At 29.0% G+C, this 18,696-nt stretch overlaps 3 protein-coding genes across 3 annotated transcripts; 2 read left to right on the plus strand and 1 right to left on the minus strand.

Annotated features, from left to right (window-relative positions):
• Positions 1-2,102: 2,102 nt before the first annotated feature.
• On the plus strand, positions 2,103-3,551 carry LOC136086112 (uncharacterized). The gene is made up of 3 exons (XM_065808382.1): positions 2,103-2,189; positions 2,266-3,423; positions 3,480-3,551. The coding sequence occupies exons 1-3, from the start codon at positions 2,103-2,105 to the stop codon at positions 3,549-3,551; spliced, it is 1,317 nt and encodes a 438-aa protein (XP_065664454.1).
• Positions 3,552-12,387: 8,836 nt separating this feature from the next.
• On the minus strand, positions 12,388-13,775 carry LOC136086113 (uncharacterized). The gene is made up of 3 exons (XM_065808383.1): positions 13,588-13,775; positions 12,980-13,239; positions 12,388-12,857 (listed from the first exon to the last, which is right to left on the minus strand). Exons 1-3 carry the CDS (start codon positions 13,773-13,775, stop codon positions 12,388-12,390), a joined length of 918 nt encoding a protein of 305 aa, XP_065664455.1.
• An 869-nt stretch (positions 13,776-14,644) lies between these two features.
• LOC136086114 (uncharacterized) lies at positions 14,645-16,714 on the plus strand. The gene is made up of 5 exons (XM_065808384.1): positions 14,645-14,650; positions 15,660-15,707; positions 15,859-16,360; positions 16,404-16,537; positions 16,616-16,714. The coding sequence occupies exons 1-5, from the start codon at positions 14,645-14,647 to the stop codon at positions 16,712-16,714; spliced, it is 789 nt and encodes a 262-aa protein (XP_065664456.1).
• The last annotated feature ends 1,982 nt before the right edge of the window (positions 16,715-18,696 follow it).

The raw sequence follows: 18,696 nt of genomic DNA on the forward strand, positions 1-18,696 counted from the left end.
AAAAAAGAGAACTTTTACGAGGCAATTTATATTAAATTAAACGCTATTTTGATTTTTTATTTAACTTAAACCTCTGGGAAAAAAAACTTTTAATTTTTTTGAAAACCTTTCCCCACTCCCATAGTACATGACGTAATTTATAGACGATTCCTTGTCAAATTAAAAAGCTTATATTGTAAAAACCTTATCTTTGACAATCTGTAACTTGAGTTTTAAATGAAATGAAATAGATAAAAACTTATTTTTGTTTAATACAACTAGATTTAATACAACTCTACTTCTTATTGGGTGTTAAATTTCAATTTCTTCAAGTTTTAAAAAAACTTGAAGAAATAGATATTTCTTTATGCTTTTTTTTTGTTTATACAGAATATAGGAGTAACTTTTTGAACTTCTTTAGGATTTTGCTCAATCGAATTGTTTTAAATAAAATTAAAAATCGTCTTTAATTAAGACGCAATAATATATCAAAAAAGTGATTAAACTATAAATATCCAAAAAAGCATGTTTTTTTTCCGCTAGAATTTTAAATGTTTTCCACCTCATAAGTAAAAGTAGAAAAGACGCACACGTGGTTATTATAAAAAGTATTTAAATACGTCATCAATAGATAGAATACAATTTTTAAGTTTGTTTTTAAAGATCAGCTGCCGTATTCTCATCTCTCCGTTAAGCTGGAGCTTTTGCCTGAAATTTCATTACAATATTTCTAAGTAAAGAAATGACGATAATTTATATAAATTCGTTAAAATAATACTTATACCAAAATAAAACATTTATGTTTAAAAAATTATAATTTTAAATAAATTTTTTATTAATGTAATTTAAAAGAAATTTTTGACTAACGCACAGTGTGCCCAGGACATGAAAAAATTCATTTTTCTGACCTTTTATTTTTTCACTTTATATTGTAAATTTATGTTGTGTAAGACATATGTAGGTCATGGCAAAAAAAAAGTTATAAATTCATCAAACCATTTTGTTTTTATAGCTGTTTGAAGTTGAAGAAAAAGTTGACTCAAAATATTTGTATTAAAACTGTACCAATACTGTTTTTTAACAATAACTTTGAAACGCTATATATCAAAATTGACTCCATAAATTTAAAAAAAAATTCTATCCTGGTCTGTAAATAATATTTAATTTGTGAATTACTTCAATAAAAATTGAAATTGAAGTTTAAAAATTTGTTTTGTGCAGTTTTGTTTATACCTAAAAAAATTCTAAAATATATGAAAACATATTAATTTTTTTTAAAAACAAAGTCACAGGAAAAAAAAGGCCGCAGGAGGCCGCAAGCAAACTCAAATGTTTCATTCAATGTAGACTTTCTATTTTTATGTGTAAAAATTACACAGTCCGGTTATCCCCGGAAATTGAGTAATTTAAGTTTGAATTTTATTTGTTCGTACAAGTTTGATATTTGAGGTTGCGTAATTTATGAAAATAAACTTTCACGGACGATTCAGGAATACCTGTTGATTACATGTGATAAAATGTTATTGATAAAAAAAGGAGAATTAGAAGAAATTTTACTAACCTTGAACATCAAATTAAGTTCATTGGAAAAATCAAAGCTAATTTTAAAAACAATCAAAGTGAGACAAAATCTAACTTTAGAAGATGAAAAAGATAACATCAAGAAAATTCTAAAGCAATTTGAAAGACATGTAAAAAAATATTCAAAGTTGAAACAAAATAAACTTGTGGCCGAATTGGAAATTTGGAGAAACGAAGTTGGGATAAAACTGCCTGGAAATCTACCTGTTGCAGCCTCATCATCATCCAGGGGTGATGTAGAAGAAGATGGAGCTCCACAAGCTAAAAGAGGACGGAAATCAAAAAGACTAAGGTAAAAGTTTAACTGTTGACATTTATTTGAATTTCTTAAGCATCATGTTATTTAGGACACCCAGTAGCTATTTTTTTACTTTTCATAAAACGTTATCATTTAATCCAGTGATCAACCTGAAAAACGTACATACAACAAAATTCTGGATGATTTTGTGGACATTGTGGAAAAACATGCGAGTGAACAAGGTGTAGATAAATCAGAATACTTAAAAGAAGTTGTACAAAGATGTGAAAAAAGATGGGGGAAGATGGAAGGAGTAAAACTTTCAACAATATCAATACAGGAAACAATTGCTTTAATTTACAACTTGGATCTATCCATAAATAAATATCAGGTAAAGTATGCAATCAAATACTGTTGTAGTTAATTGTTTTTATAATTGTACGTTTAAATTTTGTATATTTCCCTAGGAACTGAGACTTGAGCTTCTCCCAAAACTAATGTTGCCAACAAGGAATGATGTAGATACCTTTAAACGTACTTTGCTACCAAAAGAATTAAGCAGTGACGACAAGCAAACTTCATCCCCTGTGAACAATGTTATCAAAGACACTGTTGAGTCTCTACTAGATATATCCGAGTTTTGTGCTGAAAATCATTCTATACATGTAGAGGGTAAATTTGGACTTGATGGGTCTGGAAATCACAATTATCGTCATCAGTTTTCCGATCCTCAAGATGCAGACTTAAAGGGAACAAATTATATTTGTTCCTTTTGGTGTCCTCTTGAAATTAAAGATTCAAAAAACCAAGTAATCTGGACTAATCCAACCCCTAACTCTATTACTTTTGCCAGGCCTGTTATTCTAGTGAAAGCAAAAGAAACTAGGGAGAGTGTTAAGGAGTATTTTAAAGCAACTCTGAGTCAACTGCCTAAAAATGAAACTCAGCCTATTCTTTCAAAAAATGGGTTACAAATATTTGTAAAAACAGAGATTAGTATGGTTGATGGCAAAATGGTAGACTTATTGGTGGGTGATTCTGGAGCTTTTTGTCACTACTGCAAATGTTCCAGAAGTGATGCCAATGACCTGGTATGTATACTACATGGGTTCACCATAGATAAAAATTACAATGATGTGCTCAGTACCTGGGGAAGACTAGAAAATGGCAAAATCTTGTACAAAGATACAGAAAGACATGGACAATGCCATGAACCTATAGTTGAATCAGATGTAAAATTTTTTGCCATTCTGCATCAAAAGCTTCGTGCACTCGACCACTGTCTGAAAATTTTGTATCACATTGTGGGTAAACAAACCCATACATGGTCTGAGCAGGACATAAAGGTAAAAACTGCTCTGAAAACAGCAAAAAAAAAAGTTATTCAAAAGGTACGTGAAAAAACAGGAATGCTTCTTGATACTTCTAGTGGTGGTAACACTAACAATGGACCATTAGCAGATCGTTTTTTTAATCCAAAAGAAAGAAAGTCAATCAGTTCCATAATTCTTAAAACAGAAGACCAAGATAGCTTCTCAACTTTGTTATCTAAGTTCAATATACTACTTAGCATTAATCAGCATGTTGATGTTAGCAAAAAAGTTGATCCTGATAAAGTTAAAGAAGTTGGTTATGGATTGATGATATTCCATAAACAGACATTTCCATGGGCTATGCTCAGCCCCAGCGTACATCAAATGTGTGCACATGCCTGGGAACTGTTTATGTTTACAGGTGGATCACCCATTGCTAAGTACTCCGAGCAGTCAAGCGAAAGTTGGAACAAATACATTAAGGCTTACAAATCAGGAACAAGTTGTAAAGCCAGACAGATGTCTTTGCAAATTAATACACATGACATTTACTGCAGACTGATGATAAGAACACATCCAATTATTGCCAGTAAAAAAAGACTTTTGCAATGTGGATTATGTGGAAAATTCGGACATACCACAAGAGGGTGTAAAGTAGACGTGAACAACATATTTACTGAAGAAAAAATGATAATTCAAGAATGTTTTCTGTGACCATATAAAATCAATAAGATTAATATCTGTGTATATTTGTGTTTAATATTAAATTATTATAAACTCAAATTCATTTCATTATGAGTTTCTTGAAATTATTAATAGTCAAACATATTTCATTATGAATTGGATATGATATCCTTTTCCAAGCAACCTAGCTAGCTATGAGCTTACTGGTCACGGGGATCGAGAGGCTATTTGTTATATAGGGCGGGGGGCGGTGGAAGACAAATTTTTTTAAAAAAAATTTTATTTTTTAATTTATATTTTATAGTTTATTTGAAAATTTTAAAAAAAGTAAGAGCATGACTCTTGGCGCCCCTCCCCCTCCCCCACTGTTGCCCCATTTACTGGGTCAGAGTGCCCACACGTAAAAACTAACCTCAGAATCAGATTCTTCAGCCCAAAAAAGTAATATACTAAAGTTTTCACAAGATTTCATTAACAAATAACGGATTTATGAATTTTTTCCAAAAAACCACATTCTGGGCACACTGTGTAACACTCCGTTAAGCTTAATGGAGAGATGAGAATACGGCCCCAGAAAAGTATTGGATATATCAAAATTAGTTATAAAAAATATGGTGCTCGAAATGTAGTGCAAAACTAGTTAAACTTTGTTCTGCAAATTGGTTCATATACAAAGTTTTTATTTCTAAGTATATGTTTATAAATTGGGTTTAGAGAAAAAAAAATTTAAAGATAGGTAAAGTTAAATTGTTTTTCCACGTGTTAGTAAAGCAAACACGTTAAAAACATTGAGGTCGTAAATATTAAAAAGTTTATCTCCATAAATAATGATTAGAATGAGTAAAACAAACCGCAAAATTAATCAAGTGGATAGCATGCTTCTGACCAGTGGCGGAACTTCAAATTTTGGACCCCCTCGCAAAATACTATTTAGAAAATAATAATTTTTATCTAAATTTATTTATTGAAAAAACTGTTACACAAATGAAACTAAATAAATAAATTACAGTTCATCTAAAATTGCAAATCATTGCTCCTTGATTTTAAATTAGCAAAATCTGTAATCACGCCTTTGATTTCCTTAGTGTTGGCTGTTTTTGCTTCGATTCCTAATATAGATAGGTTATGCAAACGACCTCTGTGTGTAGAACTGCTTCAATAATTTTTTATTATCTTGTCACCTTCATTTATTTAATATTATATTATTCTTTTCAAGCAGATTTAATGTTTCTTTATATAATCCAAGAGCTGTGTAGTTGTGTACCCAAAAAAACTTGCCGAATTTCAATACACCAATTCAAGCCGAGTTACGGAGAATTTAAAAAAAAACTAGGTCGAGCTTATAAGGGAAATAAATCAAGTCATAGCTTTTAATTCTCGAGTAAACGAAGTATAAACAAACAACATAAGCAAAGCCAATAATCTTTGAAACAAATATAAAAATATGAACCAAAATAAATTATGGCATAGCATGTAGTATGAAAGTTGAAAAATTGAAGTCTTATTTACGTCTTTGTGGCTTGAAGATATCTGGAAAGAAAGAAATTCTTGCAGCTCGAGTCTATTGTGCAATGAAAAATAATGTTATGCATATTAAAACAGCTGAAGAAATGGAACATGATATATATACTGAGTACAAATTTTTTTTTTTTATTAACGGTGTTGAATTACCTGATCCTTTCAAACTCAGTAATGGCTGGTTATCAGAAGACCAAGGTCTTACTTGTTGGCCAATATTATTATATCATGATATACGCAATTATTTATTATTTAACTCTGCTGAAATTGCCAGTAAAGACTTAAGTGACTAAAAACGCGTAAAGCCTAAAGTTACTTTAAATGTGGCTGGCTTGAACCTTTATTTTACCATCAAGTCGGAATAGAAAGTGAATACTGCTATTTAAAAGGGAACTGTAGGAAATCTGAAAAAATTAATGATCTCTTTCACAAGTTATGGATTATTTTTAATAAAAAAAATGTTAAAATAGTTTCTGCACATTGTACTTGTCTAGCTGGTTTATTGCAGACATGTAATCATGTTGCAGCAACCCTCTTTCGAATTGAGGCTGCTGTTAGAAATGGTTTGAGAAATATAGCTTGTACAAGTTCAAAATCAGAGTGGCTTCTCAACCGCAACATTGTAGCACCATCAAAAATATGTGACTTAAAATTTGATTGTGATGAATTTGGTCATCGTGGAAGAAAAAAAATTCACTAGTATCAAATGAAAAGCGTAATTACAACCCATTTGTAACTGTGACTTAAAGATTCTAAACTTAACAGACATAGCAAAAGCAATTGAAACCGTTGCTCCTTATAGTATCACAATTTCTGTTGTACCTAAACCTGACATTTATTATATGTAGGGATGGCAATCCCGGGATCCCGAAATCCCGGGATTACAGACAAATTCATGATCCCGAAATCCCGGGATTAGTCTCTAAAATTTCCCGGGATTTCGGGATTGTAATAAACAATAAATAAAAACAAAAATTGATTAAACTTAATTTATTTATTTAAAATGTCTAAATTTTCGCTATAAAATTTGTTGAGCTGCTTATTCTCCATGCAATGTTTTCCTTTTATTTTTTAAATTCTTAACGTTGGCCTGATTGTCACAAGTTCTTTAACATTAAAAGTTATCAAATACGGAAGGTATATTAAATAAACTTTATTTATTAATTCGAAGTATAATTGTTTTCACATAAGTTCATTTTGAATTATAAATAAAGATAATTAGTCAATAAATAGCTTAAAATATAACTTTTTTTTTTTCAATAAGATAGAAATTAGCCTAATATCATGACTAACTACGCTGAATTCAACAGCACAAATCTCATATGGAAACATTTTTTAAAAGGAGCAGATGAAACAGCCTTATGCAAAGTAATTACATGCAAAAAAATATTAAAAATTGCTGGTGGTTCAACGAAAGGTCTTCATACCCATTTACTTTCCATACATAAAATTAAATTAACATCGCAGGAATCAAGTTTATCCACGACACCTTCAACTTCAAAAGAATTATTAGAACCGAAAAATAAAAAACCGAAAATCACAAGTTATTTTCCAACAACATCGAAAAAAGATGAATGCCTACCTGAAGTATTTGCCCGTATGGCGGCAAAAGATGGTATATCATTTAATACAATTTGCAACTCTTCTGATATACGAGCTGGGTTAGTTGCACGAGGCTTTAAAAATGTCCCAAAATCACGAAACACTATTCGAAAAATGGTGTTAGACTACTATGAACAGGTTAAAAAACTTGTTATAAAGGAAATAATTGATCAAATATCAAGAGGCTTCAAGTTTTCCTTAACGCTTGATGAGTGGACTTCTTTTGGAAACTGCAGATACATGAATGTGAACGTACACGAGTTGAAAAGTTATTGGAATTTAGGTTTGATTCGCATTTTAGAATCTATGCCAGCAGAAAAGTGCGTTTCACTTCTAAACGAAAGACTCAACAACTTTAAAATAAAACTTGAGGGCGATATCATTGGTATTACCACGGATGGTGCAAGCGTCATGAAGAAACTTGGAAAAATTATAGAAAGTGATCAACAACTATGCTTTGCCCACGCTCTACAGCTGGCAGTAATATCAGTTCTTTATAAAAATGACCCCAATTACTTGGAAATCGATGAAATTTTAGATGATGAGCACACTACCTTTGCAAGTTTAGAGAACCACAGTGATGAAGAAAAAGATAATGATTGTATTAATGACTATGCTTCTGAAGAGGAAGATTGTATTCAAGATTCAAATAATTCATTTTTGTTTAATGAAACCTCTGAGGTTACTATTAAACACCAAGTTTTTGGACCTGTTATAACAAAGGTCAGGAAAATTGTAAAAATCTTTAAAAGGTCCCCAACCAAAAATGAAAATTATTTACAAAAGTACGTAAAAATTGAGTTTGGAAAGGTCATCCATTTGATTATGGATTGTAAAACCCGATGGAGCAGCTTATTGCTTATGCTTGAAAGATTTGACAAATTAAAATATTGTGTTAAAAAGGCATTTCTAGATTTAGAATTGGATTCCAAAATTGACGATTCAATTAAGATGGACGAAAATGAATATAAAATTGTATCTGATTTAGTAGCACTTTTGACTCCTGTTAAAGCCGCTGTGGAAGCACTTTGTCGACGAGACGCAACTTTAATTACAGCTGACATTGCATTAGAGTTTATGTTGACCAAAATAAAACAACAAAAATCTGAAATCGGGAATAAACTGTATGCTGCTTTGAGTCACCGAATTAAAGAGAGGAGAACACCATTAAGTAGCTTAGTTTATTATCTTCATAATGGCCAGGTTACATTAACGAAAATACAGATGTTTTTGTACCAAATACAAGTAATCAAAATAAAAAGATTATAGTAAGCATGATAAAGCGTTTTCATCCCGCAGATATAGCATCAGCAGCAGACAGCAGTTGTGATGTTCAGCTAAACCAGGTTTTAAGAAGCGACGAAGGTGATAAGAAAGTCAAAACAATTAGTGAACAATTAAACGAAGTTATGGAAAAAGGATTGATAGCTATACGAACAATACCTATAAGGGTAGAAAGTATAACTTCTAAGATTCAAAAAGAAATGTTTTTATTTGAAAGTGGTGGCACAAGAGGTGATCACCTTAAAAAAGTGTATAACTATATTCTATCTATACGACCAACAAGTGTAGAGTCTGAACGAGCATTCTCAGCCGCTGGGTTTTTATGCTCTAAAAATCGAACACGATTAAACGATGAAATGATGGACGCTTTGAGTTTTTAAGGTGGAGCTTTTAAAACGAATTATAACTCTTATATATTAATGTATACTTATATTTTTTTTAAACATTGTTATTTTGTGTTATCGTTTAAAGGTGTTATTTATAGTTTAAATTACTTTACTTCATCAGTTAAATTAATCATATAATAGTGTTTGATAATTAAAAGTTCTTCGCAGGCTTTATCTTCTATGATTGTAAGTTTTTCATTCAATCCCGGGATTTCCCGGGAAAAAATTTGTAATCCCGAAATCCCGGGATTGAGAATTTCCGGGATTTTTGCCATCCCTAATTATAAGGAAGAATTAATTGTGTCTTCAAATGTTATCAAACCTACAATTTTCACCATGGATGATATTATTGTTATGTCAAACAATATTTTTTCCTTTATTGAAAACATGAAAATAAATATGACTTAAATAATTGTACTAATATAAAGCGTATGGCTGTAGGACAAAACACAAATGAGCTTTGGTTTAATTTTCGAAAGCGACTTTTAACTGCTTCAAAAGCTCATGATGTTCTGAAAAATTAAAAAAATTAACATGGGGATTAAAGTTGATAGGTGGTCATTACACCTTAAGTATTTAACTAAGGCTAACTTTTGTGACCCCAGATATATCTGCATTAAAGTATGGGAGAGCAATGGAAATTGAAGCAAACCAGTTTTTGGAAGTTATGAAATCTCTTCATCAAAATTTAACTGTAAATGATTGTGGATTATTTTTAGGTGTTGAAATGCCTATATAGGTGAAAGCCCTGACAGAGTAATCAGATACTCATGTTGCCCACCAGCTTGTTTAGAAATAAAATGTCCGTTTTCAATTAACCATACAACACCTCAAGATACTAATATCTCTTCCTTATATTAAAAAAAATTTAAATGACAAGTTTTTCATTAATAAAAAACATAGATATTATACTTAATGTCAGGTTCAAATGGGAACTGCTAAGATGTACAATTGTTATTTTATGGTATTGACAGCGCATGGGTATATAATTGATAAAATTGCATTTGATGACGCTAGTTAGTTGAGTATAAAAGTTGATTTTTTTAAGTACTACAACGATCATTACTTAACAACTGTCTTAGCAGATTTTTCTATTAACTGATTGAAACAAAATTGTAAAATCTTTTTTTCTTAATTATAAAATCCTTCCTATAAAAAATCTTTCTTTGGTTTTAAAAAATAATCAATTTCCGCAAAAAGTTATCGACACTGAAATTAAATTATATGTTGAAAAGAAAATTAATCCACCTGTTATAAATACTGTTGATAATACTAATATAAGATATTTTAAGCTTTCATTTATTGGATTTTACTCAAACTTCACTAAAACTAAAGTTGATAAAATTATTAAAAAGTATTGTAAAAATGTAATAATTAAATTTATATTTACAACCGATAAATTAAAGAACAATTTTTGCATAAAAGATCCACTTCCTAAGATGCCTAAATCTAACGTTGTCTACAAATTTTCTTGTGCTGGCTGTAACGCCAGTTATATTGGAGATACCTCCAGACATTTGACAACACGGATAAATGAGCACCTTACGAGTGACAAGCAATCGCATATTTTTAAACATTTAAATTCATCCATTAATTGTAAAACACTAACTAATTATGATTGCTTTCAGATTTTAAATACTGCCTCTACCATTAACAAATTAAAAATAAAAGAAGCACTTCATATTAAATGGGAAAATCCTTCTTTAAATAAACAAACATCTCATTATATTATAAATTTATCTATCTAACTTACTATATTATTAGTATTATTAATATTTTAATATTAGGAAGTTTATTTTGTCATAATTTGTAATATAATTTTTAATTGGTTTGTAACAAGTTTATTTGTCCGTTAATTTTTTTCTCTGTATTGTCTTCAGGTTTCAATTTATTTACCAGAGTTTTAATTGTAAATTAAATCTTTTGAAAATGTAGTATGACTACGAAACATGTCAAGAATAAAAAATATTGTGATTTTTATTAAAATTTTTACAAATTTATTGCTAATGCGATGTTCGAAAAATCCTTCCTATATTTAAATTGGCATTTTTATTGAGTTTTTCGTTTTTTTTTCCAAGAAAAAGAGACAATAATTTGTTGTCTTATTATAAGATCCAAATAATGGTGTAAAATATTTAAAGAATATACTGAAAATCAAAAAGGTTATTCAAGCCATTTATAAAAGTAAAAAGCAGTAATCATGTTTAACATATGTATTCATTAAAAGTGAACGGTGGTGTCCGGCATCCCTTACAAGTAATTAAAAAAAAAATTTACAACCTTAGTACTCTCGCGTGCTTACTCTTGAGTCCTTAATACAAGGGGAGGGGAATTAAAATGTTGGTGGGAATTTTTGTCCAGATCAAATAAATCGGAGGGTTTTATTAAAAAGGGGGTAAGAATTTACACTGATAGTTTCATTATTTATCGTTTACTAGTATATATTTTTTAATTATTAAGGTTGATTTTCCATAATACAAAGGTTTTGTTAATAACAAATAAAAATTAATAAAATGGGTCTTAATAAGCTTAGTGTGGGTGGGAAAATTTACCAAAAATCTCAATCAAAGACTCAAGAGTAATACAATGGGGAGAGGCTTTTAATAATTTTCAGAAAATTTTCCCACCCACAAAGCTTATTAATTTTTACTTGTTACCAATAAGAAAACTACACGCCAAAAGTAAGAAAAATATTCAGTGTAAACCGACCTTAACAAGAATAAGGCCTTAAAAGTAGTATAATTCACAGGTAAAAAATAAAACTTTCAGTGTAATCAAATTTTAATAATTGACCACCTATAAAAAAATCATGTGTGTTGTGTAAAACAATAAATTCCTATCCACCCTTTAATTAAGATCCCCCTGTTTATTAGATCTGGACTAAAATTCCATCACCCCTTGTATTAAGGCGGCTAGCCACTATTTAAATAAAATTTTTAAATGAACCCTTTTATCCCCCCATATTTAAACATTTCAATTGCATTGGAATCAAATAAGACAAAAAAATGAAAAAAATTTATAATTTTATAATTACGTCATTATTTATGCGCATAATTAACTCAAAAATAGCATATTTTCCAACAAGGATAACTAGTTGCAGAGTTTTCCAAATTAAGTGAAACTTTTCAAAAACCTTGCTTCTTATATAAACTGTGTGCTGAGTCAAAAATAAAACTGATACTTCTATTTAATTCTCTGAAATTTACAATTTAATATAAATCCCTAAAAAATGGCCCCATTGACCCAAATTTTAATTTGAATGGGATACCATAATATATATATTTTTGACTCAGCACATTCATCTAACTAAGTTTTACCTCTGTAAAAAATTTCAAACAAAAATATTGAACAAAACCAAAGATATCTGTTAGAAGGTAGAAAATCTTTAAATGGAGAAAAACGCATTGGAAAAAAAAATTCAAAAATAAAAAGCTACAAATTCAAATATGGTCTGATTTTTGTACTTTTGACTAATGTCATTTAGCTCGGGAATAACTTAACAGTGTAGATAAAAACTTGGTTAAAGGTACAGTAAAAATATGGAGAAAAAGTGCATATTAATTCTGGAGGAAAAAAGTTTCAACTGTCACTAAGGCCGTTGCTAAGGAGCTTTTGGATGTTTGTCCCTTTTTAAGGAACAAAATTAGGGCATACTTATAAATTTTTCTTCCATTGTTATATATTTTATTGTTTATAAAGGTTAAAACTTCCAAAAAATAGAGAGAAAAATTTTTTTTCAGACTTTTAATAGTGGGTAGCCACCTTAAGCACGCATGACTAATACTAAATTGAAAATTATATTTTAAACTTTTAAGCTTGAATTATTTTTTACTAAAGCAGGCTTTAAATTGCATAATGCTGCACATGATAAAGTAATATTATCCATATGATGAAGCTTAGAAATGGGTAATAAATTTTTTATTTTTCGAAAAGGCATTATTCGGTTTATGGCCCTTTCTATGTGAATTCTTAAGTTCGCAACATCAGTAGTCTTCTCACATTCATTAGCAGTCATTTGACTCTTTACTCTTGCACATGCTGGAACTAATAAGCTGCAATAACAAAATAATAGTTCTTCTCTTATTTGAACTCTGTCTGCCATCACCTCGTCGGCTCTTTCCAATAAAAGGTCAAAAAAACCACTGCCACTTGTAATAAATTTATCTGATGCTCTGCCACCGTAAAATTTAGATAGAAACGTTATGTATCCATTTGGTGCTATACCAATTAATACATTGACAGTGTTGTGGCGCTTATAATCAGACCAAGTCACTGCTTAGTTGTAAAGGGACTTTGAACGTTCAATAAATATTTCAAAACAATCAATTATCACTCTACACTTGTGATGCTTTGTTTTCACAAAGGAGTCAGGTAAGTTTTTTTTATGACTTCACTTGGGAGCCAAACAATAATAGCATTTCCGAGAATATAAGCAACAATTTTAATAAAAGCGGTAAATATATTAGAACACAAAGATTTTAAAATGCCAAAACGATCAGCAATATCTTCATTTAAACGATCAGCAATATCTTCATTTAAACGATCAGCAATATCTTCATTTAAACGATCAGCAATATCTTCATTTAAACGATCAGCAATATCTTCATTTAGTAAACCTAAGCGCAACCTCATAAGTGTTATTAAAAAATTGTTTCTGTTTGATAACAGTTAACATTTAGATATAGATTTTAGTTATTTAACTTTGCTACGTGAATGTTTTGGGCCTCTCCAATAACGAATGGAGGGTAAAAACGGTTTTAACAAACCAAAAATAACATTAAAAATAGCAATCGAAGATATACTAGTATAAAAGTTCATTTTTTTATCATTATTAACTTATCTCCAAGAAAATTTTTGTTTAGGCTTCACTGTTTGTTTTATTTTCAACTTTTTTAACTGATTAGTTAGGCTATTTAATACTTTACTAACATAAGAGGTGATAAGTGAAGATTTGTATTCACATGAAGTACATATGTTAAGTTGTGGTAAGCTCAATGAATACCTATGGTCTAATAATATAGGTGATAAAACATCTGCATTAAAACTAACACTTGAAAACTCTGTGACAATACTTTTTTCAGTCAACAAAGGTTCTACAGGTTTCATTTTACTAGAACATGGTAAAGAAGTAATTGGGTGCTTTATTAAAGTTCTTCTGAGTTTTTTTTGTTCAGGTTGATCAAAACCCATAGTTATTGTTGGATTAGGGTTCATAACAGTTAAAATTTTATCAACAAAATGATCGGAGCATACTCTATCTGCAGTTCCGAGTTTCTATGCACTTCCTTTTTTATTTCCGTCTAAATTCTATTTAGTTATAAAAGTTAAGCTGACTAATCCATTGTTCTCTTTTTAAGTTATTTCTTTTAAAACTTGGGAAACAAGACATTCGAAATAGTGCCTCATATCCACACTCGGTTAGTATGTTCCCTTCGTGTTGAAAACACGTTTTATCTTTCAAATTTTCTAGCTTATAGGAACTATTCCAGTGGTGTGCAATGGATTTTTAGATGTTTGAGTTTTGACACTTACAGGCATTGCGCTAACTCCAAACTTTTGTATGTTTGTGCTTATATCAAAAAAAAATGTTTTGCAAAGAATTCGGGTGATTGGAGCTTGGGAACAAAAAAGCCCTAATTTTTGGGCCCACCCGGCCCTAACGTGGGAGCAACGAGTTTATAAAATATTTTCTTTACTTTATTTATCTAAATTTATATTCATCAACAAATTTCAAATTTCATGCAATAATCTCTTATTTTTCAAAAATTATGGCCATATAAAGTTTAAACCCCCCTCAATTTGAGGGGGCTGTAAACATTGTAGTGTCATAAAAACTGAACACTAAGAGATTATTGCATGAAACTTGAAATTTGTTGATGAATATGAATTTAGATAAATATAGTAAAGAAAATATTTTATAAACTCGTTGCTCCCACGTTAAGGGTCTGGTGGGCCCAAAAATTAGGGTTTTTTGTTCCCAAGCTCCAACCACCCCAATTCTTTGCAAAACATTCTTTTTTGATATAAGCATAAACATACAAAAGTTTGGAGTTAGCACAATGCCTGTAAGTGCTAAAACTCAAACATCTAAAAATCCAGTGTACACCACTGTATTGGTACACCCTATAACAGCACAGTTAATTTTCTTCTTATATATTTTATCACTAACTCGCAACTGAGAAAATAAATATTTACCTTTCTAAATTCGTTCCAGGACTTTTTCTTGCGCGATTTTAGAAATGGCAGAACATCGCTTGAACTGGTGTATTATTGTTGGTTCCTCTTTTTTTGTTATTTCAGCATATCTAAATACTTGATTTAGTTGGTTTTTTTTGCCATGTCTAGCGTGGTGTCAATGTATAAAAAGGAGCATTGTTAATACTGTTGGTTAAAATAAATAACGATAAAGGCATTGTAAAATACTTTTTTTGGTACTAAGTTTGCATAATTTATGTAAGTATGAAAAAATGAGTAGTAAAGTTGGTTTAGGGTTTTTTTTTTGTTTAAATATGATCTGGATTTATATAAGACTACGTTACTTTTAGATATTTTTGAGCAAATATAGCCAATATGTGGTTTCCATGTAAAATTCTCATCGAAAATCACTCCTAAAAATTGAGTAACAAAATCTCTTTTGATTTCAACTTTATCAATAAATATTTTAGGCAAATTTCGGGGTAAATATGGTTTTTTAGAGAGCAAATGGAATAAGATTCATTTGTTTTTATTAATTAACTTGCAGACCAGACATTTTACGTAAATATCTTGATTGTTTAAACTTATAATCGATTGACCGTTTTTTATACTTATTTTAAAATATAAAAATAAGTATAAATAAATATAAAAAAATGTTGGTTTTCAAATAAAAGTATTGAAGCGAACTTGTTATTTTATTCAAAGTTTAAACATCTAATAAAGTTCATTTGTCAATTAACTCAACTATATTTTTTAGAATCAAATAATTTTAAAAGTTGCCAAATATATGTCGTTATAACGAAAGTAAGTATCAGATTAGGGAAACAATTAAAGAGATAAAAATTATGGCAAATTTTGTTATTTTTATTTCAATTATAGGTAATGGCAACATTCTCTTTAAAATCATTGTCAGAAATAGAAAACCAAGTAAAAGATTTTTCGATAGATATTCCACTGATTTTTTTATACAAAAATAGACGAAGGGACATCTGCATCTATTTTTAAATATGAGCTAAAAGGTGATACGGTGGCTGTAAAAATCTTTAAACATTCTTTATCTAAGAAAAAAACACTACAGGCTGCAGATAAACTACGCAAATTAGTTTGCCCTCACCTCGTAGTGTTTAGAGGATACTTATTGCGACTTATATTTGACTTCTGCGGAGTAAATGTAGGAGATGAATGTGTAAACAATGTATCCCAAATGATAAAATTTTTTAATGAAAACGATCATTATGCATTAAACGAGAGATTAGACATTATCAAACAAGCTACCTTAGGTTTAAAAACTTTACATTATTTTGGAATTGTACACAAAGACTTTAAACCATCTAATTTTTTGGTCACTGGAACTTTAAACAAACTAAGCGTCAAAATAATTGATTTTGATGACCTATCCTTAATACAAGAAACTATTCATGCCACCCTGACAAACAAAATTTTTTTATTAGAAATGACTTTAGCTTATACAGCACCTGAAATCTGCAAACAGGAAGTTAAATCTCCATCCTTTAAGTCAGACATTTATTCCTGGTCAACGTCAGCTTACGAAGTTCTTTCTGGATATATAATGGCCTTAAGTAAGTATAATACCTATACTAAATGATTCTCTCCTAATAGAAGCTTTGAGTCAAGATAAGCGACCTAATATAAATGAATTAAACCAGTTCTACACATTTAATGATGAAACTTGGGTTTTCAAAATGATTTGCAATGCCTGGGACACAAATCCGGAAGTCAGAAAAGATATTGATAAGGTAAGACGAGTATCAAATAGTATCAAAATTTCAATAGATTGAGCATTTAAAGTTAAAATAAAATTATTTTTTATTCAGATTTTAAAAGCACTAAATAAAGATAGAAGAAGCAAACAAGTAATAAAACCAAAACGAGAAGCAAAAAACAATCCACTCAACGAACGTTGGCAGATATGAAAAAAAAGTAATATTATTAATACAGGTATTTTAACCATCATTTTGTTTTCATGAGCAATATTTTTGGAAATATTTAAACTTGAATTCACTAAAATAATGTTAAAAAATATTTCATATTTATTTAAAAATAAGACTTTATTCTTGGAATAAAACTGGAATAAAGAGAAGTTTTCTTTTTTAACTGGAATTAAAAAAAGATTTCATTCTTTTTAACTGGTATTCATAGCCGAACTTGATTCAAAATTAAAAAAAAGGGAGTTTTGTTTCAAAATAAAATGACATTAGCATAAACTATAGAACTTTAAACGTTTACAATATTAAAACTTTGACTACTTTTTTTTCTTTTATTATTAACTAGAAGCAATAACCCAGTGAGCACGGGACGTTCAGAAGATTAAACATCTTTTGAACGTCTGTTCAACGTTTTGCACGACTTTTGAACGTTCAAAAACGACTTTTTTTTAGTCCCATGCCTACTGGGAAGTTTGCATAGAATAAAAAAAAAATTTAAATATAATTAACAAAACAAATTTTTTCAATAACAAGACTCAAATGAAAAACAAAATTTTTTTACATTTTTTAACATCAAAAAACAAGCCAAAGTTTTACATTTGTATTAATAGTATAGAACAATTTTTCTTTATTTAAAGAAAGTTAACTTATTTGTTGGGTATTTTTAAATTCTATTTGAGATTTATTTGAAACTTGTCTGAAAATTTGAAATTCATTAAAAAAAGTAGATGCTTATATATCTTTAAGTTACTTGATTACTCTTTTAAAAAACAGCAAAATACAATTATTACGCTATTCTTTAAAACAAAGAGGTCATTTGAGATAAATAACAGTATAGATTAAATGTTATTTATATTTTAAAAAGTTGTGATTTTGTTTGTTAAAGTTAACACAGAAAAAAACATGCTGTTTTCAAAATGAAAAAAGCAGAGAAGTATTACCAGAGTAAATCTGACCCTGAAAATCTTGAAAAAAATTTTTTTAAATGATTACAAAGGTAAGTTTTTGAAGAAACCTATATATTTGATATATGAAATAACAATATAATTCTTTGGAATATAATGTATATTTTTCTAATTAAACTACTACTAATTATTATCGATATAAATTTATTTTAAAAATATTTCTAAAAATACGCAATTTTACAAAAAAGTTAAGCTTTAAAATTTTTACAACAACAGAAATAGGCAAGGACTTAATTGACTTAATTAAGAAATATTTATTTAATTTTAATATAAACAGACATTGGCCCAAACATATGGAGATTTTTATAATCATCTAAAATAAAACTAATCTAACTTGAGTTCATTAGTTGTTTTTTTAATAATATTTAGTATCGATGGAACCAAAGATGATGGTTCTTTTGGTAGGCTAGTTAATGAATTTAAATACTTTCCGACTGTAAAATAGAAACAACTGTAAAATAGAACCATAAAGAATGTCCAATTTCTTTGCTTCTTCTTAGTAAGAAAAATAGAAAAATTTGAAGAAATTACCTATTGTTACGGAGAAAATAACCTTGACTGGCACGCAGCTGTAAGTATATCTTTTTTTTGTATTAGTTTATATTTGTACTATTTAAATACAAATTTATTCTATAGAATTCTATAATATAATATTTATACCTTTTAGATAAAACACATTTAATTTAAATACTTTGATTTACATTTGATTTATAAAATAGTGTTATTTTCTTAAAGCACACTTGTAGTCAAGTTGATAGAAATTTTATAAAAGTTAATTTTTTTATTTTATGAAGAAAAAGATATTGTACCAAAAGTTTAAAGAAGAAAAAAGAAAGCGTTAGTTTAAAAATTGAATTTATATATAGAAATTCTAAATCTTGCTTTTGTTTGCGAATATATTTCTTGCAAAAATATACTTTTAGTTTTCAGAATGTGTATCATTTAAGAAACTTATTTTTATTTTTTAAAACTATTAAAATCAAATTTCTTATCACTTAAATACAC

Source organism: Hydra vulgaris, chromosome 10 (assembly GCF_038396675.1).
Source record: "Hydra vulgaris chromosome 10, alternate assembly HydraT2T_AEP".
Lineage (NCBI taxonomy): Eukaryota > Metazoa > Cnidaria > Hydrozoa > Anthoathecata > Hydridae > Hydra > Hydra vulgaris.

Coding starts and splice junctions, on each gene's coding strand:
- LOC136086114 (XM_065808384.1), top strand. Junction 15,708..15,858: donor TGTCAGAAATAGAAAACCAA/GTAAAAGATTTT, acceptor AAAACACTACAG/GCTGCAGATAAACTACGCAA. Junction 16,538..16,615: donor TCAGAAAAGATATTGATAAG/GTAAGACGAGTA, acceptor TTTTTTATTCAG/ATTTTAAAAGCACTAAATAA.
- LOC136086112 (XM_065808382.1), top strand. CDS start 2,103: ATGGAAGGAGTAAAACTTTCAACAATATCAATACAGGAAACAATTGCT. Junction 2,190..2,265: donor TATCCATAAATAAATATCAG/GTAAAGTATGCA, acceptor ATATTTCCCTAG/GAACTGAGACTTGAGCTTCT. Junction 3,424..3,479: donor ATCCTGATAAAGTTAAAGAA/GTTGGTTATGGA, acceptor GGCTATGCTCAG/CCCCAGCGTACATCAAATGT.
- LOC136086113 (XM_065808383.1), bottom strand. CDS start 13,775: ATGGGTTTTGATCAACCTGAACAAAAAAAACTCAGAAGAACTTTAATA. Junction 13,240..13,587: donor CCTATATTATTAGACCATAG/GTATTCATTGAG, acceptor GTTATCAAACAG/AAACAATTTTTTAATAACAC. Junction 12,858..12,979: donor TATTATTGTTTGGCTCCCAA/GTGAAGTCATAA, acceptor ACAACTAAGCAG/TGACTTGGTCTGATTATAAG.